The sequence below is a fragment of the Centrocercus urophasianus genome, unplaced genomic scaffold, assembly GCF_019232065.1.
Source record: "Centrocercus urophasianus isolate 14NV4802_14NV808 unplaced genomic scaffold, USGS_Curo_1.0 seq_21, whole genome shotgun sequence".
Classification (NCBI taxonomy): domain Eukaryota; kingdom Metazoa; phylum Chordata; class Aves; order Galliformes; family Phasianidae; genus Centrocercus; species Centrocercus urophasianus.
This window is the reverse complement of record NW_024884767.1, coordinates 4,068,155-4,094,592: the sequence shown is the minus strand read 5'-3', so window position 1 is coordinate 4,094,592 and position 26,438 is coordinate 4,068,155. Positions and strand designations below refer to the sequence as shown.

Here is a 26,438-nt window from a genome sequence, read left to right as displayed (position 1 = left end):
TTGTTTTTTTGCCCCTAAAAAAATATTTATATATTAATTTTAAGTTTTTGCTTTAAACATTTTTTAAAAAAAAAATTAAAAAAAATTCTTTTTTTTTTTGTTTTTTTTTTTTTTTTTTTTTTTTTTTTGAGATTGTTGTATTGTTCTATCATTGGCAAAACAAATGCACTCCAAGTTTCCTCATTCTAAATGGAGTCATCTGCAATTCCTACCAAAGTATCACTTACTTACTACACTGCAATTTAGTAACTTTTTTCCAAAAATGAAAATATTTTTTCCCTTCCCTGTAAATACCCATTTCTCTTATTCACACTTTGAAAGTCCTGTGGAATATTTCAGGAATATAAAGATTTTAGTTTTATCTCTTTCAAATGGAGAAGAACTTCTATTACAAACAGCAGCTTCCAAGACAACACAGCATTCTATTAAACCCCCACACACGACCCATATGATTCACAATTTATAGACTGCAGAAACTAGTTTGCAGAAGAGCACTTCAAAATAAAAAACCAAAATCTATGCACAGTCCTCAACAACTTTGTTGGTTTTAACTATTAGGATAGCTAGGCAAAATATTCAGTATGCTGTTAAGAAAAACAAAGTCTTATACCAGTCAATAACTGGTATAAGATACAGGAATCAGATACAGAAATCTTACATGAACACAGAATAGACACAATTCTTACCACAATAACTTACCTGTTATAGTATCTGCCTCCCATCATAAACTGATTGTTTGCTGTTGGACATATTTTAAATCGCTGAATATTTTCACTGGTCCGAAAATAAAGTGAATAATCACCGGGTGTATTATCTGAAGGCCTCACAAGAAAACTGCACACCTGGCCAACTGAAAAGATTTGACAGTGTTATTTAATGCTATTTTTTTTAAAAAAAAAATAAGTATTACATATAAATCTCATAAATGTCAATATAAACCAGAAAGAATTGTCCACTTAAAAGAGATACAAAGTTGATGAGGTAAGTTTCAAGAGTGATCCCAAATCAGATGTTAACACAAAATTGTTTAGGTGTAGATGGCAACCTACTTACGTAGCGCCAATAAAACATCTCATAATTTGTTCTCAAAAATTCATTTTTCTTCTTATGTTTGAAGTATACATTTTACAGTAAGGGTCAGAAATCTTGATGTTTTCATTTCAGTAAGTATTTCCTCTTTGAAAAGATTTGGAAAGCCTTTATTATATTTTCTTTCGGTCTAAAACTATTGTTTTCTCCTGAGAAAACCTGGTATTTTTTTAATTCATGTATTAATCAAGAAGTATTTTATTATTTCAATGAAGATTATTAAATTAGTTGTGCTTAAGAATTTAAATACACTTAATACTCAGCCTTAACAGTGTAGTATTCTACTTCCAGTGTAGTATTCTACTGAAGTAACAATCGCAGAGTCTGATCAAAGACAATCGTATACTCACACATGAAGACCCACAGGTTTTGTCACACAATACACACAATGGCTTTGTGCTGCTAACTACCAATGTCTCAGAAATACAAGTACCTGTCATCAGCAAATTGTAAGCCTCTTGTTTGGAGATCTTCCCATGGAACCATCTTAACAAAGATGAAGAGAAAAATTAGAAAGCAAGATCTCTTTTTCGTTGTGGTGACATCCAAGGCTCTGGCACCTATGAATTTATCTTAAAAGACCTAATGCATAACAGATGAGATAAGATTATGCTACTCAATGCTTCTATTACACCAACAGCACGAAAAAGGTAAGATTAACAGGCATGTAAGTTATTTTCAAGAAAAACATCCAACACATGGAGTTGATGTTCAAATCTGACTGCATTTAGAGATTTAAAAACAAAAACAAAAACAAAAAAAACAGAAACAACATTAAAAGGGTAGCTAACTTAATAGGCACTATGTGAAGTTAATCCTATACAGGAATTTCCCAAATCATGAAATCCAAGGCAAAAATAAGGAGGATAAACACAGTAATGAGGAGAAAAAAAAAAAAAAAAAAAAAAAAAAAATCAAACTAATCTTGCCAGAAGCTGTGGAAAAAAAACCTACGTTTTTCTGAATGAAAACGACTTCAATGTAGAATCTTCTATGCTCTGCAGAGCCCTGTGTAAGAGCAATGTCCCAAGAAATTTCAGTAGCCTCTGTCTAGTCTCAGCCTGATACCAGCAGTCAAAGAGCTGACATTATAGTTTAGGTTCAACACATCACGTGCCACAAGTTAAAATCTCATTCTACCCTATGGGAATCTAAAATTATGGCCTACAGTTCATTACATTTACATTGGCCAGGGTATGGAACAGAAGACTCTCTTATGCATTAAAAATGAGCTTTATTTCTAAATCTTTTTTCTGTAAAAGATTTAGAGGATGTTTTCTTGCTACTGGAATATTTGAAGCATTGCTGTCTCCCCAGAATTCCTCTGAGTACTGCAAATATCTGTAAACAGAGTCAACCTCCAAGCATTTAATTACAGATTTCTTAATAAATAAATATATGTTCCTGTATTTTTGAAAGCTCCCTGCTGCCAAAGTGACTAGCAGAACATTAGGAAAGAGTAAGCAAAATAAGTATCAGTGATGTTCTTTTGCCAATTAAGATAACAAGAAATGCCTTATTCAGCCATCACCCTTTTGGAGACTGCAAAGAGGGCAAGAGAGACAGGAAGCAGCAGTTGCAGTTACCACAAGCAAATGCGGGACAGACAACACAGCCAAGCCTAGAGATTTTCTGAAACTTGCTTTGGTCTGTACTACTGAAAACAGTGTAACTGTCAGCAGTCTGCTGTATCACTACAGAATTAAGCCTGAAATGTATCCACTCCAAAAAAAAATGTCAAATACTGAAGGAAAGGGCACAATTATCACACAGCCTTTGGTTTCCACCTTTAAGAGTTATTACATGGAGATAATGAAGATAAGATGCAATTATTACACCACCATTCTTCTGCTGGTACTTTGCTCTGTCTCCAGCATCTGCAGCTGAATAAGTTCTGAATAAGGCTATCTCTAAGGCAAAAACTGCCTTTGCTCCACCGTGCATATTTTGGCTGAACATTACCATACAAGATTCAATGAAGATTTTAACCCATTACCAATAGACATCACTATTACAAGACTTTAAGGTCTATTTTCCACGCATCTTCAGCAGCTGAAACAGAAAAAAAATTCTAAGGCAAAAAATAAGCATCTTCTGTTCACCCTTCCAAAAGCCAAGAAACCTCATAGCTGAAATTTGTATTTTATGTTTTAATAAACAAACAAACAAACAAATCCTTACATTTTGCCTTCATGTGGATCTTCTTCTCTTCCCTAATGAGAAAATTGACATATTAAGTGCATGACAACAGTACAGGTTAGGTCAGAAAATAAACTTCATAGGTTAAGATCTTCTGTTTAAAAAAAAAAAAAAAAAAAGACTCTAGGATACTTCTGAACTAAAAGGGCTAACTGCAGTTCTAGGAAAATGAGTTTTCCTCTTCATTCTCTAAGTGGAAATTCAGCCAAAATATGTTCTTTGAGATAATCCTGTCATGTTTCAAGTCCTTCTTTAAGGGTGACAAATTTTAAAACCAGCTTTCCTCAGGTTAACTTAATCAAGAATATAGAAGACTGCAGTTTAATATTCCAGTACTGCTGCCACATTATAACACATATCTCTGAAAAGCAGCTGCAAGTAATTATGCTATTAGCAAAAATACTTAGACTACACAGGAAAACTTTATCAGGACTCAAAAGCAGTGCTGAGGTTAAAAAAAAAAGAAAAAAAAAAAAAGCTCTTCTTATTTAAAACATCCTTTAAACCCTCTTTTCCCTTGCAGTAACTCAATTATCTGCATGTCACCTGGTTAACTTCTTGAGCTCTACCTGTCTAGGTATAATCAGTTCACTGGTATGCTTTTTATCTATTATCCTTAAAAATCACCTTCCTACAACAACGCAAAATTACATTCTGTTTAGATCGTGAATAGGAAACAAAACCCAAATGCAACTAAATAACTCAGATTGTTTATTAAGAGAGGGAAGTCTAGGAAACTGCTGAGTAAATCTGCAGTACCATTCATTTATATTTCTTTGCGCAATACGTGAATAAGAGCTTTTTTAATACTGAATTGGGCTTACAGGTCTGTTAACACTATTTTAAAACAGCCAGATCCAATTACTAGGCTTAGAAAAGCACATAACTGGAATAGAAACTGGGGGGTTGGACACGATGATCTCTGGAGGTCCCTTCCAACCCCTACAATTCTGTGATTCTGTGAAGCAGTGTCACTGGTTTAGATAAATTCCAGTATTTCACCAATTTACATTTACCATATATATGCGTACAAATATAATTTAAGAGACTTGAATATAAAATTACTTACCACTTCCTCTACCAAATCTTCCACAATAAGACCTTGTTCATCTGTCCGAAGGTTTGTAACCCACATCCAACCATCTTCTAATTCATTATGGACAATAAACATGTCTCCTTTAAGGAAACTGAAGAGTTACAGTAAGAAGAAAGTTAGAAACAGGCTCATAATAAAAACTTTAAGACAAAGAATTATTGAGCATTATTTTGGCAAAACACTTGAGATAAGCTGCATGTGAAAATATATCAGTTGATACCCCAAGCATGCACACATGTATTTTCTCACAGCTATCACATACGAATATTTATACTTTGATTTACATTCAAAATCTAATGCATACTTGAATTCTATCAGCTTGGAAGTATGTTAAGTAGGCACAGAACAGAAATAACACCACAACAGTATTAGAAGATAGAAACAGTTTTCTTTTACCAAATAAAGAACATGAAAACAATCAAATATGCCATTAATAGTTTATATGAAAAGAACATTCCTTACTCCTTAATATTGTTTAACAAACCTAATCTCATATAATGAAAGCCTGTGGTGTACCAATCGTTTATGTTTTCATATACAAAAGCGAGTGCTACAGAGTACAGAATAGTTACTAGAACATCCATGCAATTAGCTACAAGAAAAACATAAATAAATAGCACTGAGATGCTCAAGCAAGCTTCGTTACTGGAAGGATGGGCTAATTCAGTGTTATCACAAACTCAGGTCATATGAGAACATTTCACAGCAGCACAACAGGACTTCTTAGTTAAGTTAGATGTTAAATCGGGGTACAGGAAGTATCAACTGACATTGAAGCTCATTCATTAACTATAAATCCAGCTCAAATTTACATAGCAAATTTCAAAGAAAATGTATCTCATTTGAGACAAGCTAACAGAAAAGTCTTCGAACAGCACAAAGAAAACAAACAAAAAAATCCCAATGAAACAGGGAATGAATTCAGATTGTAATGGACCCAAATTTTAAGAATGAGTGATTTCCAATTTTGATTCCATTGATTGCATCAGCTCTATTGCAAAGAACTACTCAGTAAGTTAATGCATGGAGGACAGAATGAAATCAACCCTGCAATACTTAGAACTCTAATGTTGTGGTTAGAATTTACAAAATTCTAAATTATGATTCAGCCAAATAGCATCTTCAAGTGCATGTTAATTTGATCTAGAATAAACTGAGAGATCTGGTTGCAGTGTGCCAGGAACAGAACTATTTCAACCAAGCATGTCTCACAAGCCAAGCACAGAACTCTACATTTCTTTTGTATTTTACAAAAGGGAGAAAATGTGATTTTCTAAGATTTGTACTATGATAGCAAAGAAACGAAACACTTTTCTCCTGTAAGCTGGTACATGCAGTAAGGTACTTCTTGGACTCCACTGGTAGTTTTATTTTTGCAGGTAGCAGGAAGTCTTACTTGCAATAAGCAATCAACTCCTACCAACTTCTCCTCCTCTTTTTAGGAATTAATCACCTCAGTGAAGAAAATTCTCATAAAATTATTTGAAGAGGTCAGACTGGATTGCACTGCAAACTTTGGGATACTCTTTGATCTTAATGAGGATATCAAGGAAATAAAGGATATACTTTTTTCTGTATTTTTACAAATTAGTGTAGTTCAGTTTGAAGGGATCTGCAAAGATCATCAAGCCCAACACTATGCTTAGGTCAATATTCCCAAAACCAAGCCAATTCTCAATTTAAGTGGAATATTAAATCAACTAAGTCAAACCAAGATTAGAAAACTCTTTCAAACTCTCCAACTTTTCCAATAAAATATATATATATATATATATATATATATATATATATATATATATATAAAATATCAATAAAAAAGTATCAATTCCAAGTAATTTGCATATGCTCTTCATTTGGATGTGGGACTGTTGGTTCTGTTTCCTTCCTATGTAGCACATAACAAAAATGCAAAAGAATCACAGTGTACAGACAACCCCCAAGAAATAACAGAGATACTAGTGCTGCTAGAAAGGAAACGAGTGACAGTGTAACAAATAAGTAAAACATTAAGATTAGCAGAAATTATACATTTAAATATGGTTCATTCAATACAGAATTTTTGAAGAGGGAAGAGAAATTAGATGGGAAGCAGGAATAATTCTTCCACCAGGTGAAGACAGACAATGAGTTAGACCTTAGCAATTGACAGTCACCAAGCTTCTACAAAATCTATGCTGTAACATTAAAGAACAAGGGTTTTTGTTTGCTTGTTTTTAACACTGCTCCATATTCTTATTTCAAAAAAGGCACTAAATAGGCTATTCTTAAATTTATGAGTAGTCAATATTCACATTCTGGTCCCAGCAATCGGGACTGATTTGGCCTCAAACACTTACTTGCTATTAGTTACTTCTGCAGGCAATTCAGGAAAAAAAAGCCTAGCCCATTTAGCTCAAACACACAACATACGTTTGAATAGAACTCTGTCACACACATTTACTCTCTATAAGAATGTAAGTCTTTGCAAATTTTACTTCAGAAACATAACATTACTAATTTTAGTTCATCAGTCTAATTCTTCGTAATTAATGCAAATACACAGAAAAAATGTTATTGCTATACCCAATAACAAAAAAAGACATTCTTTAATATAACCATGTATTAAATCTAAGACGTGTCTGGAAAAAAAAAAATCTTGTTTATCTTGCACATGAATATACATCTTAAACCATTAGTATTTATAAGTACTCTGAGATTCACAGCTTCGTATTATTAAAGCATACCTTATTTCGTCTGTTTCTGGCACTTTGGTGTAAGGCAGAATTGCTCTAACTCTCCTCCTGTCCTCCACAGGCTACAATTTAAAATGAAAGCAAAGATAAAACTTTCTCAGTATTGCTCTCCTCAGCACTTCAGAGTGTCTTAAGAAAAGGACTTGTAACAGTCACTTACATCCCTCCAAGCAGTGTAAAATTTTCAAAGCTCAAAACCACTACAAAAACCACAATTAATACAGCTGGCTTCTAAAGCTGTCATGTCATTTGTCTTTGAAGCACGACAGGTAACACTGGCATCTTCAAAATACATTACGATAGGGTAATTTCTACGTGAGGTGTAGTTCTAGACTTTCTTCCACTTACAGAAGTTTAACTATCAGAAACATCTTTGTTTAGGGGCATAGTTTGCATGGTTTTAATAAATGCTCGTAAACTGAGCACTTGAAAGAAGCCTCACTTTCAAAATCCTTTTTTATCTACAAAATGATCATTTAGAAATCTGTTAGATACACAAGATACCACAAACCAAGAAGTTACCTACATTACTAGATGAGAACTGCACACTTGTTCACTGACGTCATTGCTACTTTCAGAGATATCAGCAATATGTAATAATGAGTTTTCTCACTGGAAATTTTCAGTAAAGACACTTTGGCTCTTAAAAAAAAAATCACTATAAAAATGTTACTTCTTACCTCTGGAGGTGCTACTGGAAATAGTAACTTTTCCCCCTTCAATAAACAGGACACATGACTGTAATAACCAATTAGGTCTGAGAGTGAAGCAAAGCGACGTCCACCAATGTAATAGTCCCCACACATGGCGATAATTCTGTTAATTAAAGAAGGAAGCTTGACACAGGGAACTTCTTGTCTACAAATGGTTTTTTCCTACTTTTTTTCTTTTAAGAAGCAGAGTGACTACATTCACTAAAATATAATATTACAAGATCTCTACAAACAGATATGCAATTATTAATTAATTAATGGGTATTTGGTCAAAAATTACTGATAAGTATCAGAGAAAACAAATACGTCAAGACTGCAAAGGAAGCATAAAAAATACAACTTACTGAAACTAAAGAAATTTAACAGAAAAATGTATTTAACAGTGTCCTGGAAAACTGACATAGTGCTTTAGCATACACAACAACATTATTATGTGCATCGTGCAGGACACACAAAAGTATCAAATTATATTAACAAATGAATCTACTTGATTACAGAACACTGAAAGAACTTCAAAGATTAGTCACTTTCCTGAAGTTATTTAGTACCCATGCTGAAAAACAGAAATTAAGAAATTACTTTGAAATAAAGAATAAGTAGATATTTCAATTTTTCCAAGATTTGCTATTTGACAGGAAAGAGCAAAGAAAACCTCTGCAGCTGTTTAACACAACAACATTCTTACAGAACTGTTTGCTTATCTTTAAGGGGTCTGTTTTTGTTAAGATGCACATTCACGAAAACACTATCATATCAAAAATGGAAATCATAATCTGTATTCTCACTGCTATTCAGTACAAATTCTAAAAGGAGTCAGAAATAACTGATCTAGGTAAAAGAGTTAACAGCATTAAAAGCATTCCTGTTATGCTCAAGACTCATTTGTAAAACTAAGAAAAGACTTAATACGAAACAATCAGCAGTTTGGACCAGACTATCAGAAGAAAAAAAAAAAACACAAGTATCTAAATCAGTGGCATCAGGCAGACCTGAATTTTTCCAGCAGTGCAGAGACCAGACAGCAGGCTAGAGAATACCCCACTCATCCTTAACCTGCTACCTGGAAAGTAACTGGGAGCTGGGAGAAGACAGTGGTACAGAGACCAAGCAGCTCGTTAAGTTGCACAGTGAAAATAAAGAAACACTCACTGATACAAACATCACTGTTTCTGGTACAACTATAAAACATCACTGTCTGGTTTTTGTTTAAATCAAATCTGCAGCTGAGCTGCATCATAAGTAGAAAAAATATTCCTACTTTTCTCTTGAATTTTGGTTGCAGAGTGTCAGTTGTTTTTAAAATCCTATGTACACCTCTACAAATTAAAGTCTAAAAATACATACTACTATTCATCATTTGATAAAAATATGAGTAATAAAGTCAAGAAATTGAGAAACAAATTATTACCAAACTGAGCACATTTTGCTTGTTAAGAAAAATAAAATCTAAGAGCTAACACTAATTCTCTTTGCAGCTTCCATAATGGAAACAAATTATCTTTAGGATATTTCATAGTAAATTATAGTAGAAGTGCCCCACTTACTTCTTATTTTCTTCTCTAGCTTTGGAAGCAATTTGAAAACAAAAATAAAATCAACTGCCAAGAAACTTATCCCTCATCCAAAACGAGTACGCTGCTCACCTGCAACTGCTTTTGGAAATTCTTATTTCCATTTTTTTAACAAGTCACTATTTTCACACACTACAAATCTTTCTACTCAGTCAGCATTTTGAACTAAATGATTGCTTCCACACATCAGCATAAAGCATGAATAAACATGAACCTTCAGAAATGAAATTGTTTTTTAAGCATATTTGACTCTACTTTCAGTGCTATAAGAATATAACTAATGATTTAGGCCAGATATTTTAGCATATTTTCTGCCAGATTCCCTGTGAAGTTACTAAACAGACTAGGTTCTAATTAAAATGTTGTGTTTCAGATTAGTAATTCAAGCACAAATTATATCTGTCTTCAAAACACAGAGCCCAACACTATAGGAAGCCTTCTGTAATCACACAAAATCCAATAGGAAAGACTGAAACAAATATTTCCTCCCATAATATGTGGTATCACTCAGTAACTCACCAACACTTCTGTGAAAAAAATGATTTCAGCAGATTGATATGCTATCCATTAATTGCATGGCACAAAAAGCATTTTCACCTGATGTTGACATTTTACCATTGATTTCCATAGTAAAAGTAAAAAAAAACAGAGGAAGATTGTTTAGCAGTGAACGTTTACCCATTTCTAGTAGGCTATCTGCCCTGATGGAAAAACCACTTCTGCTTTGTGGGATGCAGGAGAATCATCCCCATATTTGCTTGAAAGTACTTAAAGACAATATTTTTGAGTACAGTACTTGTCTTCAATTTGACAGTATTTCTGAGTGCAGTACTTGCCTTTCTCATAACAAAGGAAAGCACACATGCAGCAAATAAATGAGATCTTAAATAACATACCCTATCTCTGAAGCACAGTATCAACAAACAAATTAATTGCTTCAGATAGTCATTTTTCTATGTGTGTATTTTAGGGATGCTGGAATGAATGATTATTTAAGTTCTTAATGGAACTTTCTTTAAGGAATTGGAAATCATTAAAGACAATTTTCAACCTGCACTGCCAATATTCAAGTGGATGAGGTTGGCTTCAATAATAAGCTAATAGTGCAGGACTCCAGAATAATAATAGAAAGCCACCATTAGTATACTATAATTTTCTCCTATTGCTAGGCGAGAGGCTGCTCCTAAACCATTATCTGTATAGCTGAGAAGCCAAAATCGTTAGCTCAGATGACAAGATGCAAACATGACATACTATATGTGTGGTACACTGTCTGCATTTAAGAGAGTTTGTGTCAGTGTTAGATCAGGACCTATGAACTACATTTCATCACACAGCAGATGCTTTCAAAAACTCCCTACATTTGTAAGTCACACACATAGTGGCTTATATGATGGTATCTTGGATAACTCCCTCTACACGAGTAAAAGAATTTAGTTTGCATTTGTTGCTTCTATTAATTGTTCTCCTGTTTCCAAAGAAACTTGCTATTTGGCCTACATTTTTCTTTATTTGCTCTCCTGTTTCGTGAAAATGAACACTGCATTGCAACACTTGATTTGTTAACTAACATTCAAGCTTTTCTAAGCACACAACTCATTTACACTAAAGAATAAATGAACATATGTTCATTAACATACATACACAGCTTGCTAATGCTGAAATAACCCTAGTTAGAGTTTGGATAAAGGGCTATTTGTTTTTGGAACAATTAATTCTAACACAGGCTGCAAATTGTTTCTAAGCAAACCCTTATTAAATACATAATCTTTTCACTTATTATTTTATTCCTACAATTTAAGGAGACAATCAGATTTGTTAGTACTTTAACACTTAAGTATGCCCTGTGAACTAAAATGACAACTGAAGACCCGATCCAAAACCATCTTCATGGCTAACATAATCTGCATGTTACTTTAAGACTATTCACAACAGCTTAAAACAGGTGTCTCTCTTTTGATGCTGGGTTTCCTGCAAAAGGATTCCAGAGTAGCATGCTTTAGAATAACTAAGCACAAGTTTAAAAGTATACCATAAAATAAAAAGTCAAAAATACTCTATTATAATACAGTGCTTATCTGTTGGCATAAGACAATAAGATAAAAATAAGCAGATTACAGTAATTTAAAAGAAAACATTTTGTTCTCACCTGAAGTGATTGACATTTGTTTTACTAAGGAACGAAAGCACAAATGAACCTGGTCTCCGATCACTTTCTCGAATAAGGTAACTTCCAGGTTTTCCTGCCTGCCGAAGACGTTCTTCTGCAATTGTTCTGTCAAGCTTTCCATGATACCACCTGTAAGAAAAACACAATAATATGTGTCCTTAGAAGTTAAAGTTTTTGTTTATTCTTGTAGAATAGACTTGCAAAGCCAAAGAAAGCTCTCAGAACTGAGGTAACTGCAATTTCATTTAAAAAGATATTTATTATATACTTACGAGTGTGAGCTCTTAATTTACAATAAGTGCTTCTAAGACAGCACAGATTTTAGATAACCTGTTTTGCCAGATAACTCACATTCTGAATGAACTCAAGAGGCAGAGGCTATATATGTCATCTTTTTCCTCCTCCCCGATTTGCTGTTTTAAACAGAATCAGAGATGACACCTGACTTGAAGACTCTTGCATTTTAATATAAAAATGAAGCCTAGGCTTCATTTCAGGCTGGAGCTGCAAAGTGCCTGTTCTCATCCCACACACACCAATAATCCAGCAGCAAAGCCTGCATCAAATAAGAGTGACAGTAGTAACCAAACCACCGTCCAGACCCAGAATAGCCTTTCCTAAATCACGATTCATGCCCCATCAGTTACAAGCTAGTGCAGACACACAGCAAATTCGGGCCATAAAATATGACAAGAGCACTGCAGTTTCAGTTTGTAAGGTAAAGACAGTTAACAGTGAAGTATTAATCAGCCGTACTTCAGTTCTTTGATTTATATAGCTCCCACCAGAACCTCTCCTAAATGATCCAGTATTAGGTTTACATACACACACAGGAAAATAAAAAGAAGTAAAGGAAAAGCAATTTAAATTTAAAAAGTGGTGTTCTCATGTGCTAATCAAGGAAATGTATCCAGGCCCATTTGAAGGTTGCAGTATGTTCTAGAGCTACATAGCGTAGTAATTTATTCGGTCTGCATCCATCAACTAATGATGCTTAGATTCAGACTTCAATTTCTACACTCAGGGAAACACCAGTTTTCATATTGCCACAGTCACACAGTAACTGAATCATTTAGTAATTCTGATCAGCCACTTGATTCTGCAGACATACACGAGCAGGTAAGAGTTACAAAAAAATGAATTTTGGAACAGATGTGAAAAGTACCTTAAAAAAAAATCCAAACAGCTGGGCTGCTGATGAAATCTAGCCAGAAACATTTGTTTTAAGAAATGGAAGCGAAAGCAGAAATTTTCCTTGAGGGCAGCTTTTATCAGAGTGAAGATCAGTCGGACTCTGCAGATAAGCATCACATACTGCAGGAGCAGCAGCACCTGTGCAGATTCTGTTTGCCCTGGCAAGGCTGTATTTTTGCTGGTATAGGTCTCCACTGCTTCTCTTCCTCATCCTGAGGAAAACAAGCTAAACCAGAAAAAATGCCACATTGTCTGCACGCCCGCGCAGCAGCTGAGGCTCCGGCAGGCCAACCAGGCTGCAGAGCTGGTGCCTTGCTCACCGCATTCCAGAACAGCACAGCCTTGCTGGCAGGAACTGCCGGCTTACAAACAGCCTGCACACAAGTGGATGGCACTGCTCTGAGAGCCCTCTGTGTAACTGAACTAAATCAGGATGGTCTGTTCCAAACAACCTAGGACAAAATATTCTGCTCGTCAGTGGGCACTGTGGCTAAAATCCTGTTAATTACAAGCATGCCACAACCTGGCTTCGCTCTTCTGGACAGACTGGCTTTCTGAAAGGAATGAACTCCCAGGAGAACCAAGAAACTTTCCTGATCAAGAAATTATTTGAATCCAACATTCCGTGAAGTCTATTTTAAACTAACAATGAGCTCACTCAGCTTTTATTTGTTCCTACTTATCACCCACTTAAGAAAAATAATCATAGCTTCATTGAGAGACATTATCTTTGATGCCAAACTTAAGGCACATTTTCAAAATCTGGATGATGTCAGTAATATGGAGTGCAAATAGGAAGAACAACAAACATACTAGATAAAAAAAACACAGGATTACTCGCCAATTAAGTGCTCACCTTCTTGAGATTTCTCACAATAATGGTCACTACTAACCTGGATGCTAACGCATTAAGACCAGGAGCTCTGAACAAAGAGGACGCCCTTGCAGCTGTTGCCCTGCATTTACCTTACAACTGAAGGTAACACACAAGTGCCAGTAGAGCAGTCTATACACAGCAGTGATAACAGAAAACAGCTCAAGTGATATCCTCAGGAAGCCTCTGCAGATAGCACACATCTTCAGAAAACAGGATACAGACTGAAGTACAAGCTTCTGTGATACCATGACAGTAAGCAAAATGCTTGCTGGGAAGCAACTGCATTTATCCAAAGACTGAAGTTTCATCACTAAAGAAACACTTTATTCAAGTGCATAGATTATGTTTTTAAAAGCACATCTTTTACTTCACTCAGCTATCACTTGATCTCAATGAAGAAGTACTCTACAAACTTTCATCACTGCCTTCACATAGTTTAACAGTAAACATGAGTAAAGAATATTCAACAATATTGTCATACTTGTTCTGATTTGAAGATATCAAGTGCTCGGTTATTTTTTTTGGTATATATCTAGTAGTGTCATCTTTCTTAAAAAACTCTTGCTAAGCCATAGGTTGGCTTTGTTGTGGGCTTTTTGTTTTTGTTTTGAAATACATCCACAGATCAATTTTTCTTTCAACACTAACTAGTGTGACGAGCACAAATTCATACTAGTGAAAAATATCATAATTCAGGGTGTTACAAAGGAACACCCACCCAACACACAATGCTATCTGGAAGAAAAAAAAAAAAAAATTACAACAAATAACTGAAACTGTTCAACCAGTCCTAATCATTGCAGTTTCAGAGAATAAAGAGTATAGATAACCTGAAGGACAGGCCACGTCCTCTGACTTTCTTCCTCAATCAAATATCTCCAGCAAGCTTGAGTTCAGTTTCTCCAAAATGCACTACTGAAACATACTTTCGCCTTTTAGAAGGCTCTACAGAACTAGAACTATCTGTCACAACTTCAGCATTTTCAGCCTAGTGCAATGTACATGTAGCTGGAAGAAACACAGCCCATTCACAGGAATAAAACTGAGTCCTACCTACAGTATAAGACAAGATTCATTAAAGAAATTAAGGTTTGGATAGGAGGGTGTCAAATGCAAACAACTGTGCAGCTGTTCCTGAACAGAATGTTGCTCCCCTGGCTGAGACTCTTATTGCTTGAGCACTCACAACAGTAACTCACTGCTGTTTGGATGTATATCCTTTATTGCCAAAAGCGATACCCCTATCATTGCCAGTCACTTCTGTTTTCTTGTCTAATCCTACCTAGGAACACTTATTTTTAACATTAGCTTTCTAGATATTTATATGTCAATAATATGCTTTTCTTGTTTTTTAAGTTAACATTATTAAACAGCACAGAATCAAACAGCAGCAATTTGATACTTTAGATGTTTTAAGGTATGAAAAAACATGAGTAGTCTTGTCACAGAAGGTTACGGAACGATTCAACTACAGAATGTCTTACCAGTTTTGGATCATAATCTCAGTTGTTGTTTCCATGACCAGCTGTTTAGGCACTGCTGTAACAAACTTATTACTCACACTGTGACCTTTATTTTAATTCTGAGAGTATCAATTACAGACTTCCTTGTTTCAGAAACTAGTCTGATGCTGTGCAAGAAAATACTTCCATCTGTTAGTTTAAATCAGAAGCAGAATATTCATAACTTCAACCCTGTGTACCACAATCTTAGTTACTGCAAGCAAACAAAGAAAACACTGCATCATCACAAGCAGTTTCTATGAAGACACACGCACCATGTAGCGACCCAGGAGAACGCTGCTGGCAGTGCAGCCACAGCAGAGGAGCCAGCACTGGTACCTCTGGTCAGCAGAAGAGGAGCCCAGTGGTTCTCCACATAACACAGAAGAAGCAGGGCAGCAGAAACCCAGTTATACCTGTCCTATCAAATCTAGCCAACACTTCCTTCTGGGAGCAGAAATCTGATCACATCATATCCCTAAAGAAGCTCGTGGTACAGTAACAGGACTTCTGGCCCCACAGACGTGCTACTAAGTCCATTCAAGAGGGACAGGCTGCAAAGCAGATGGTGGAGTTGCCATCTGGAAGGAGGCAGCTGCTACTGTGTGTGGAAGCATGTCACATTGTTCAAACAAGTACTTTCATTTGCATGTTTCCTTTTTAAGTGCAAGAAAAGCAAATGCGGATTTGTCCTTCTATTCAAGCATCTTGCTGTTGCAGCATGCAGCAGTCTTAACTTGGAGACAATGTAGACCAGGAAGAGGGCAAAGCAGGAAAAAGCACTAAAGGACTGCAAAAGTAATTTTCGCAATTTAGTAGAAATGAGGATACAGATAATAAGTGGAGATCTCCCTCCTACTACTTAGAAACATATTACAGCACAGAGGAAAAATCCATCATCAAATGCTGTATCCACTTCACTCAAAGCTCATCTTAGCCACACACCTTGCTGCTAAAAACAAAATCCAGAAGAAATAGAGAATTGCTAAGAGATGTGGTCAGAGCTCCCTTCTTAACAATACACAGTCAATGGTTCAGTACTTTCTTTCTTTCTTTTTTTCATTTTTAAACACACACTACAAACTTTTATTATCACCTTCAGAGACCACATAAACTGTGCTCCTTTCATAAAGCAAAAGAGAGCAAAGATATGATTACCTTAGACTAGGAAAATCCTTCAAAAAAGCTTAAAATGGCACAGCAATCTTATCTTGAGTAGTCTCATGGACACATGAAATCAAAACCAACAAGATATCCTGTGCTGTTATTTCTTATCATTCTGTTAAAGCAAGCCATTCCCTCTCAAACTTTCCATTCTTGGTAATAAACAATGGCAGACCTGACATTCAAATCCACTGTCTGTCTCTTTCCAAATTTGCCAGTTCCTCAGTTTGAAGCATATTCTCAGTGCTACCATTTTCATTCCAGTGCTGCCCCTTAACACCTTATCCTTCATCTATCGGATTCATAAAGCTGCATTCTATGTAAAGCTACACTACATCCTTTATGTATTCTATTTGCAAAGACCAAGCAGTTCCACTCAGATCTTTGTAAATTCGCTGACAAATTCTGTCCTGCTAAGTCTATCACTCCATAGTCAGCAGTTTTTGACAGGGTCTTTGCAGTTCTCAGCAGTGCAAAAAAACTTCCTGCCTGAGAAAGCTCTACAAACATGGATCATTTGCTACACTGGCTGCATCTGCAAAATACTGGAAGAAGAAACTAACCTGAAGCTACGCAGGTGTTCTTTGTCCAGTGAAATGGATGAAATTGGAATGTTCAGTACTACTGTAGGTTAAGTATGGGTTGTTAATACCTTTCACATACTCACACATTTTTGTACAGAGGCAGAGTGCAAGTAAACCTGATTAAGAATATGCTTATACCTTTTTACTGTTCCAAAACCCCTTAGAAACGCTTGATAGAAACCAGAGCCATGCTGCACTTGAAGACTAGGAACCAAGCAACAGATATCAGTCCCACGCTAGGACTCGCACATACCCCCCCAAAAACCACTAAAACACTTCCAGCAAAAGATATACCAACTGTGGACTTGGGAAAAAAACAGCCCCAACAAAAATCAGTACATCTTAATACAAAGACTAACCCAAGCTGAAAAAAATGAAGCAAGCTTACATTCAAAAAGCAATAATCTAAACAACTTCGTTAAGACAAGTGAGGTTCCGTAAGTTTTAGTACTTTAGGGATAAACAGCTTATGACCAGCATACTATTATTAGAACAGAGATGTGACAGCAGCACAACAGTACACAATGCAAGCAAAGGCGCATTTCCAACCCTACCTAGTACCTACTTGCTAAGAAGAACACTGTCTGCTATTTCTTTTTTGCAAAAGCAACTTATAAACAAATGAAATACAACTAAAGACACCAAAAAACAACTTGCGTTTTCTTTGTAAAATGTCAGTTCAGATGTGAATTCAGGAACTCAATACAGTTTTTAGCAAGTAGTTTCTCATTTTTAAAAGTTACTCATCTTCACACACTTCCCACTAACACTTTCTAGTCAAAGAAAGTTCTTTTTCTATTTAAACTAAGAGCAGTGCTATTGCAGAAACAACGTCAATATTGTTATGCAAATCAAAAGATATTCTTTGACAACAACTGATTAATTTCTAGGATAATAAGAATCTTTACTGCTGATAACTCCATGAAATGCATCATTAGCTCCTTAACTTTCCTTCTCCCTGCATCCCATCTTGGACATTCCCCTTGTCTTTTTATTTTCTGCCAGCTATGCCAGATTTGCTCAATCATCACTAACTGAAACAAATTTTTGCTTCTTAGTGCCAAAGCTTGGCTTTCACCTCCTGGTCAGTGGTACAACTGGGTTAAAACCCAAAGGAATCAAGCAGAGCTTTTTGTTCTGTGCTTCATTCTTGTATGCTAGAATGTTTCTTTGCTTCTTGCCCATGGAGAATTGTTGCTCTAAGGAGAGAATCCTGGCAGCTCCAGACTTTCAAGCTAGGAACAATACATAAAGTAAAAGATGTCCAATGCTTCCCACACACAATAGAGATAACAAGAGAATATACTCAACTGCATACAATTCATTCAACCGTTGACCCTAACAGTTATGACATCAATAAAACCATGTGAAGAGCAAAGACAGAACCTGCTTCTAAAATTGAATTACAGAACAATTACTGCAGAGGCTTTGTGATGTTTTGGAAGAATTAAGGTATTTCCCATGTATATCTTTGAAACAGTAAAAATAACAAAAAAATCTCTGCAGATTCTTAAAATGAACAAAAATCTCTCAAAGAAAAGATCTAGGGAAAAGGTACTGAGAAATAGCTGTGGTTTGAACAAGTTAATGTTTGTAAGTCACAGTGTTCCAGATTAACAAAATATCTAAATACAAATGCTGTAAGGCCTCCATTGTTACTCATTAACAGAGGGAGATGTACAAAATGAACAGATTTACTTTTGTTCTTAAATTTCATACACAAAAGCCTGATGCAGTTCATACATAAAATAAGCATGCAAAACCCAGCAAGCCACAGACAGAATATCCTTTTGTGTGTAGTACATGTGGGTCAGCATTTATATATATGCTTAATTTTACAGGAAACAGGTGGACTCAAAACAATAATAGACCAAATATTTTAGGAAAAGAAAAAAAAAAACTTAAATAAATCCTCACAAAATTATATGATTCTTGAGCTGATTATCAAAGACTGACTAAACCCCCACGGCTTCTTGAAACTACTTCGTGAAAGAAAGCAGTGTACTCTACAAGGGAAAGTTCACAGCAAGAACTCCTGTGCAAGTATCTCCAATAGCTAAGGATGAGAGAAATAATATAAACACTCCTGCTGGGGCAATGGCAGCAACAGATAATCATGGCATTGCAAATACCCCCATGTACTTGCAAAGTCATCTTCTTCAAATACATGCAACTAAAATATTTCCACATTAGCATGTATATTCCAATGCAAGGAAAGTTTACACTTACAAACAAATAAAAACAGCTATCACTTAAGGATGGTTGAGTACTACTGTTTCAATTCAACAAAAATGAAAACCCTAAAAAAAAAACCCAAACAAACTGAAACTTGAAGATGAGAAATCACTTTTTTGGGGGGAAGGGCGGGAGGAGGAGGCGCTTGATTACTACTGGTGCTTTCATTACCAGTGGCTCCTCACCACAATGCTGCTCTTGTACTCCACAGCTGGAGAAAACGAAATGATAAAGATGCTCATGGGTTGAGACACGAACAGAGAGATCACTCACCTAACTACCATCACATGTAAAACAGCCTCAACATAGGAAGATTAATACAATTTATTGCCTACTGCTAACAGACTGGGGCAGTGAGAACTAAGAGCAAGCTAAACTACCTTCCTCCTACCCAACCACTCCTACCTCCTCTCACTGAGCAGCAGAAGGGAATAGGCAATAAGGGCTGCCATCAGCCTATAGTGTTTTATCTCTGCCTGTCCTCCGTCGTCACTCTGCTCGTCTTCCTCCTCCTCTAAAATGTGCCTAGAGCTTTCATGTTCATTTACCAACAGTGGTTTCTACACAACCTTTAAAGTACAGCTATTAAAGTAATAAAACGATAACTTAAAAGGAAAAGTTACATATGAAAGCAAACTGATTACATAATTAAGCAGCACTATGAACTATCCTAGAATTTATTTAAAAAGCAAATTCCTGAGCTTTTACAGTAAAAATCAGATTTGTCAACATAAAAAAATATTGAAGTGCTATTTATTCTCCTAAGGATTTCTTGCACTTTAAAGCCTTTGCTATTAGCTGATGTCACTGAGGTGATTCCAGAGTACTTCAAGCAAAGAGGCATCGTAACAGTCATCTTCAACTATATAATCAGCACATTTACATAGAATCATAGAATCATTTAGACCATCATTATGAAACAGCTACTGGGGATTGCCTGCCTGTACTTCCACCCAGTTCTTGAAGCAGATCAGATATAGCAGGCTGCTCAGAGCCACAGTTTACAGGTTACATGCATCTCCAAGGATAGACTTAATGATCTCTAAAGCAGCCTGTTGCAGTACTCTAACACCAAAGTTAAACAAACAAAAATAAACTTGTTTTCTGTATTCAAGTGTAATTTCAAGTTCTTTTTTTTCCTTATCTTCTTTCTTGTCACTAGGTAGCAAGGAGAAGAGCTTTGTTCTCTTATCTTAGCTCCCTCCCACCACCTACAAGATGAGCAAGATCCCCTTTAGCCTCTTACACAGGCAAAACGATCCAAACCATTACCTTGGTGGTCCTGTGCTGGACCTGGTTACAAGCATTTTCAAGGATAGAGACTTCATAATCCCTAAGGGCAGCCTGTTGAGCATTCTGACTACCACCAAAGTTAAACAAATAAATATTGGGGTTTTTTTCTGTATTCAAGAGTAATTTCAAGTTTTTAATTTTTTTCCTACATTCTCCTGTCCTATCAGTAGGCACCAAGGAGGAGAACTTGGCTGCCTTATCTTTGCTCCCTCCCATCATGTGTAAGATGGATAAGGTCTTCTTGAGTCTGTTCTCCAGGCAAAACAGTCCAAGCCCTTATCTTCAATGAACTTGTTCCCTCACATCTGTCTCTCTCTTCTACAGGGAGACCAGCACAACACCTGAGATGTGCCTCAACAACACCGAACAGAGAGGAAGACTACCTCCCCAGACCCACGGACACAGGTCTTTGTAATGTCACCTGAGACACCACTGATAACTCTCTTTTTGCTACTCTTTTTTGCTTGTCCGTCAGAACCACTTGGTCCTGACACAGCTGTGAAGAGCCGCTTTCCACCCAGACACTCCCCTGCATGTACTGGTGCTATCCCTTGTAAGGGACAGTTCTGCATTTCCTCTGCTGAACTTCAAGAGATCCCACACCACTTTACCTCACCCACCAGCTACATCAACCTCTTGGTTCTGTCGCTGTCTGTGAACTTTCTGAGGGTGCGCTCTGTCCCATCACTGCGATCAAATAACCACGCTAACACTATGGGCTCAAGGGTACAATCTGAGGAACACCTGCCTCCAACTTCATTTCATGTCACTGACCACCAAGACCCTTTGGCCCAACTTCTAAGTTGGCTTTTCAACCCACCGCACTTCCACTTACCTAACCTGTGTGCTGTTAACTTATTTGCTATATACTACAGGAGACAGTGATAAAAGCCGTACTAAAGACAAGGTGAACAATATTCACTAATCCTCCAGCACGCACCAAGCCAAGGATCTCACTGTAGAAGGCAGTCTGGTTGGTTAAGTTCAATATTCTCCTCAGCAGACCGCTATCCATTGCCTTCAACACAAAACACAACAAAAAGACAGAATAAAGTGAAAACAAACTTTTCTTCCATTCTGGATGGAAAGAGCAGATATTTTATGCAAAAGGTAAAGAATAGTAAAGGCTGTCTGCATACATATAAAACAGGAGAGGGAACCTGACAAGCATTTGAATAACACTAACATTTCACTGGTGCTGAGCATAATTTGAAGAAAGGCAGAGGAAGACAGAATTGTTCCACTGGAACACTTCTATGAAGCACAGGGACCACATTAAAACATGATGCCTCCTATTATATCCACTAGTGAAATAAATTCCAAGATTTCTTGGTTTAGTTTTAATAAAGGAGGAAGAAAGATAAGGGATGAAGCGAAAAACTAATGCAGAAATATGGAAACAATGGACAGGATCCACATTTGAAGAGACCCAAACCCATGCTGGTAAATTCGTGCTTCTCCCCACTGCCCCTCTACAAAATATTAAAATAACAAAAGGCAAAGGAACATAGCACAGTGCTGTATTTCTCAGTAGGTCAGGCCAGAGACAAAGTCAGTTGGTCTCACACTAATATTCTGGAAATTGATATATGACGAAATTCAAACAAAATAAAGTATAAGGGAACATTCAATCTGCAGACGAAGCAACACCATCTCATATTAGCTAGAAATACTGAAAATTGCTCATCAAACCAGCATCAAGTGCTGTTCTACTGTCGTTTCTCCTCATCTAAAGTTTCCTTTTGTATACATATCTATCACATCTGTTTACTTACTGCTTTGTTTCTTTCATATGGTTACATGCAATTTTGCTCTGCTGCTCTTAACCATGCATGGAAGACAGCATTTCTTATACCACATATTTAACCATAACTAAAACTACACTTTTTCAAACCAATTTTATAATTGGCCAATTCAGCACACTACTCAGCCACCTCAGATAATTATCAATTCCTGCTCCCCACAGAAGGTAAAAACCTCATTTTTTTGAAAGAAGTAAATCGAGCTGCTAACTACAATAACATTAAACAGCAGTGGAACCTCATACACAAAAACACAAAGATTCCAAAAACCACGTTCTTTTCGTATTAGTTACCCAAATAAACAAACGTTGCACAACTCTGGACTTGCCACCTTTAACAAACTTACCTGAAGAACCTGGAATTCACTCTACGTTTGAACATGAAAATATTATTTCCTGCAATCCTTGCTTGTTTACTGTTTCCTTACGCATCTCTTTTCAGCTTTATCTCACTATTATATTGCTTGAACAGAGCATTGACTAAAAATATATCTGCTTTGGGTAAGCTTTTTTTTTTTAAAAAAAAAAAAAAAAAACAGATAGTATTTTGACAGCCTGTTTCATTTTGTAATGTTGTTAGCTTTCAATTTCAACTGATTTCTGCTTAAAACTGCTAATATTGTTTAAAAAACACCATGTGAAAATGAAAATTTTGATGAAATACCCAGTAACTGCTTCTGCTGCTTTAATAGAACAAAGACATTCCAAATAATCGTGCCAAGTAAGATTTTTAGTCTAATATCCAAACATCTAGCCTATTTCACGTATCGCTGGTTGGTTACTAAATTAGGTAGCATTCACTAATTTTGAAGGTCAATCCCATACAACATTTCAGACCTCCATCAACCTGTCAGTTGTGCTTAGCAGATGAGAAAAAAAGCTGAGAAAAACCAAGAACAAAACACAGAATTGCCAATTTTATTCCTTAGCATCCTGTGTGCTTCCCACCCAGTATTAAACTACAACATAAAAATGCCTTTGCTACACTCCAGAGTAATGGAAAACTACACACGCATGCTGAACAGACAAGTCCTGAGTCAACTTTGCTCAGTATCAAAGAAGATGAGTATCAACACTACCTGGAAATTTTGAGCCTTCGGTTACAGAGAACCTGTTACATGCTGACAGTGTCCTCCTAACGCTGGAAAATCCAGGAAAACATATTGAGAGAAGACATGTTCTCTTTTTCCTTAGCATGTGGAAAAGAAGAAAGAAAGTGTATTTACTAGGTGCTTGCTATCAAAGATGAACATATCCTGATGCTCCAAGCAAACTGTATTTACAGTATCCTGATGGGAAGTGCAGAATTTGCATTTGTTTTACTTCTCATCCCTTCAGGTTAGCTACAGTGAAGATCTGCATCTCACATACATGGTGCTTAGAAACTTACTCATACAAAAAAGCATGTCATTTATAACATCTCTATGGTCACAAACTAGTAAACTGAGAATTCACTCAGATATACTTTTTTTAATTTGCAAAGCAAATCAGCAAATGGAAAGGTTATAAAGTTGTGCTTAAGTTTCTACAAAAAGCTTTGTTTAATTTCATGCATAAAAGTCCAACTTCAGACTACAACTAGGAAATACCAGCAGCAGCTTTTACCAGATTATTTTGTATAGAGTCAGTAACCAGCAATTCAGTAAATCCTGAAATGTGATGCATGCCAAGGGAAGGCAAAGAAGCCCAGTGAGTTTTACTGTTGTGAAATAAAATCTCTTTTCATTCTTGTACAAGAGATAATGTCACATAAAGCAAAGCCAAAAGGGAAGAGCAGTTTCAATTTTCTGAGGTGCAAACACATTATTTATAAGCAAATAAGACAAAGAAACAAAACAAAGTCCCAGAATTATCCATCAAGCCGATCATGTATGCCTCCCATAAAAACTGAATGAATTAGGAGGAAGTGGGAAAGGGTGGAGCTGGCAGTCACATTTAAACAAATGGAACAGCAGTTTTGTAATCATATCCAACTGGACAAATTTAATCTTAACTATAAATTCAATTATTGTTCCTAAAGACTTATAGCAGACCTTTTCCTGTATAAGATTATAGATAATATTGATCTTTGTTTTGGTAATAAATCAGGAGTTTAATTCCATAGTAGCAGATGGTATGTCTAGAAAGAAAGGGCCCTTCCAAAATAAAACAGCAGGACTGAGAGGATGTGATTTGCTATCAGCATATGGCCAATCTGAATGACTTAAATACAAACGATGAAAACTGACACCATAGATGAGATGAATGAGAATGCAGTTCTATTCAATCAATTTTTTACTGAAAAGTCACACACCAAGGGTTATGTGACAAAGAAAAAGCTGTTAAGAACATGGAGGTAGGAGGTATGAATAAATCTTCCAAAATTCTTCATTTGTTGGATTTTTTTTTAATGAAGGATTCTTCAGGAGTAGAAAGCTCAACTCAAGAGTTACGCTCCGGTTCTGCAAAGACTTCCGTCTCCCTTTTGTCTGAATAAGGTACTGTTAACCAGAGCAAAATGGGGCCTGTGCAGCCTTCCCCTTCCCCTCAGCACACACTTGTCAAAACTCTTAAAGACAGACATTGCTCCAGTACTTGAGTCATAGGACAATGCTCTGACAGCAAGTTCCGCTCCTGTCTATGGATGTCCTAAGGTATTTAGGACCAAACAGGTGGTCATTTATAATCCATCACCCCATTTCCTGAAGACACTTCCAAAAAAGACTGCACTATCTCTGACTAACATAACTGAATCTAATGGGGAAAAAAAGCAGACTGATCTTCCAGAGAGAAAAACATAAGCAGAGAACTGTCCATTCCAGTGATTTGACAAGACAATTCTGAAGAAGCGATTTCACATTCACGTGCCTCTATTTCCCTCCTGATCCTTTGTCAGAACTGCCTGATCATATTTCCAGCTCATTAGTGATGCCAGTCAAAGACTGTTCAAACGCTGTCTACACAAAACAAGGTCTTATGTTAGCAAACTTCCACAGAAAAAGTCAAGAAATCAGCAGATTACTAGGAAGACCGTCAAAGTGAGAGATGAATTTAAAAAGGATCCATAATAGTACACTCTTCTGTCCTACTGATGACTTCAGTGGCTTCTGAAGCCATGGAAATACAACAATAGTGCAGAAGTCTCTCATAGTGGAATTAGGAAAGAATGCAACAAAGAATCCAAGTTCAGATGGCCTTTCAGGTTGTCCTTCTGATCCATGCCTTGAAAATACCTGCCCAGCCTCATGGTTTCACAGAATCATGGTTTCACCAATCATTAAGGTTGGAAAAGCCCACAGCAATCATCTAGCCCAACTGTTTCAGTACCTCGAAGCCTAATGTTATCTACTATCTCCTGAAACTCCAGGAACAACACATTTCCAGACTATTTGGTGCAACCAATGGAGCTTTTGAAGCAACTTCATTTTTTAAATAACCAGACACCCCCTCAGACGACTGTTTTCCTTACTAATACATGGCTTGCAGTGCTTCACACAAACCTGCAGACTTCCTACACTTCAATCCAAAGGTTGTGCATGGAGCACTCATTAATTAAACAAGCTCCACACAGCATTATCTCATCCTACATTTTCTACACGATATAAATTCAGAACTGCTCTACTCGAATTGCAAAATTCTGTTACCAGCACCGCAGGACTTCCATTCACTTTAACAGAGAGATAAGAGAATGAAATCCAGCAGGAGGTTTGTGAGATTTTTTTTCACCAATGCCTCCTGTCTACATACAGACAAACTGAAAACAGTCTTGCTTTAAACAGGCTGAGCAGCAAAGTCAGGCACTATTCTATAAGAACATCCCGCCCACTATTTTAAAGCAGAGGAAGAATTCTACTCATTCTAAACCCGCGTTGTTCCAGAGCGAGCGAGCAAGCCTCATACTCCCTGCTCCACGAAGGCAAACACGTGCGTGCAAACTCCGTTTTATTCCTGTACGATATCCGAAAAGTTCTGTTACTTGTTTGTTTTTTTTTTTAAATTTACTTATTTTTTTAATAAAGTTATAAACAACGGAATGCAGAAGGATGACGCGAGGAAAGCCCTGCTTTGCACCACAGCGAGATCTCCGCCTGTTACAAAGTTACCGACGCGGTCCCGAGGCGCTCCGGGAGGCGCCCCCGACCTCCCCCCGCCGTACGGACACGCGGCGCTGCGCGGAGCCGCGCTCTTCCTGCGCTCCGGGAGCGGAACCGGGGGGGCCGCGCGGTGCGGCGGAGGGGC

General features: G+C 36.7%; 1 protein-coding gene across 1 annotated transcript in view; it reads right to left on the bottom strand.

Annotated features, from left to right (window-relative positions):
* Positions 1 to 26,438, bottom strand: part of RASA1 (RAS p21 protein activator 1) — a 61,203-nt gene that overhangs the window by 33,139 nt on the left and 1,626 nt on the right. Inside the window, exons 3-10 of the mRNA XM_042822759.1 lie at positions 21,317 to 21,437; positions 11,550 to 11,727; positions 7,797 to 7,932; positions 7,108 to 7,178; positions 4,358 to 4,475; positions 3,271 to 3,302; positions 1,523 to 1,575; positions 700 to 850 (exon numbers count right to left, since the gene is read on the bottom strand). Coding sequence (XP_042678693.1) covers positions 700 to 850; positions 1,523 to 1,575; positions 3,271 to 3,302; positions 4,358 to 4,475; positions 7,108 to 7,178; positions 7,797 to 7,932; positions 11,550 to 11,727; positions 21,317 to 21,437 — 860 coding nt within the window. The remainder of the gene's footprint in view (positions 1 to 699; positions 851 to 1,522; positions 1,576 to 3,270; positions 3,303 to 4,357; positions 4,476 to 7,107; positions 7,179 to 7,796; positions 7,933 to 11,549; positions 11,728 to 21,316; positions 21,438 to 26,438) is intronic.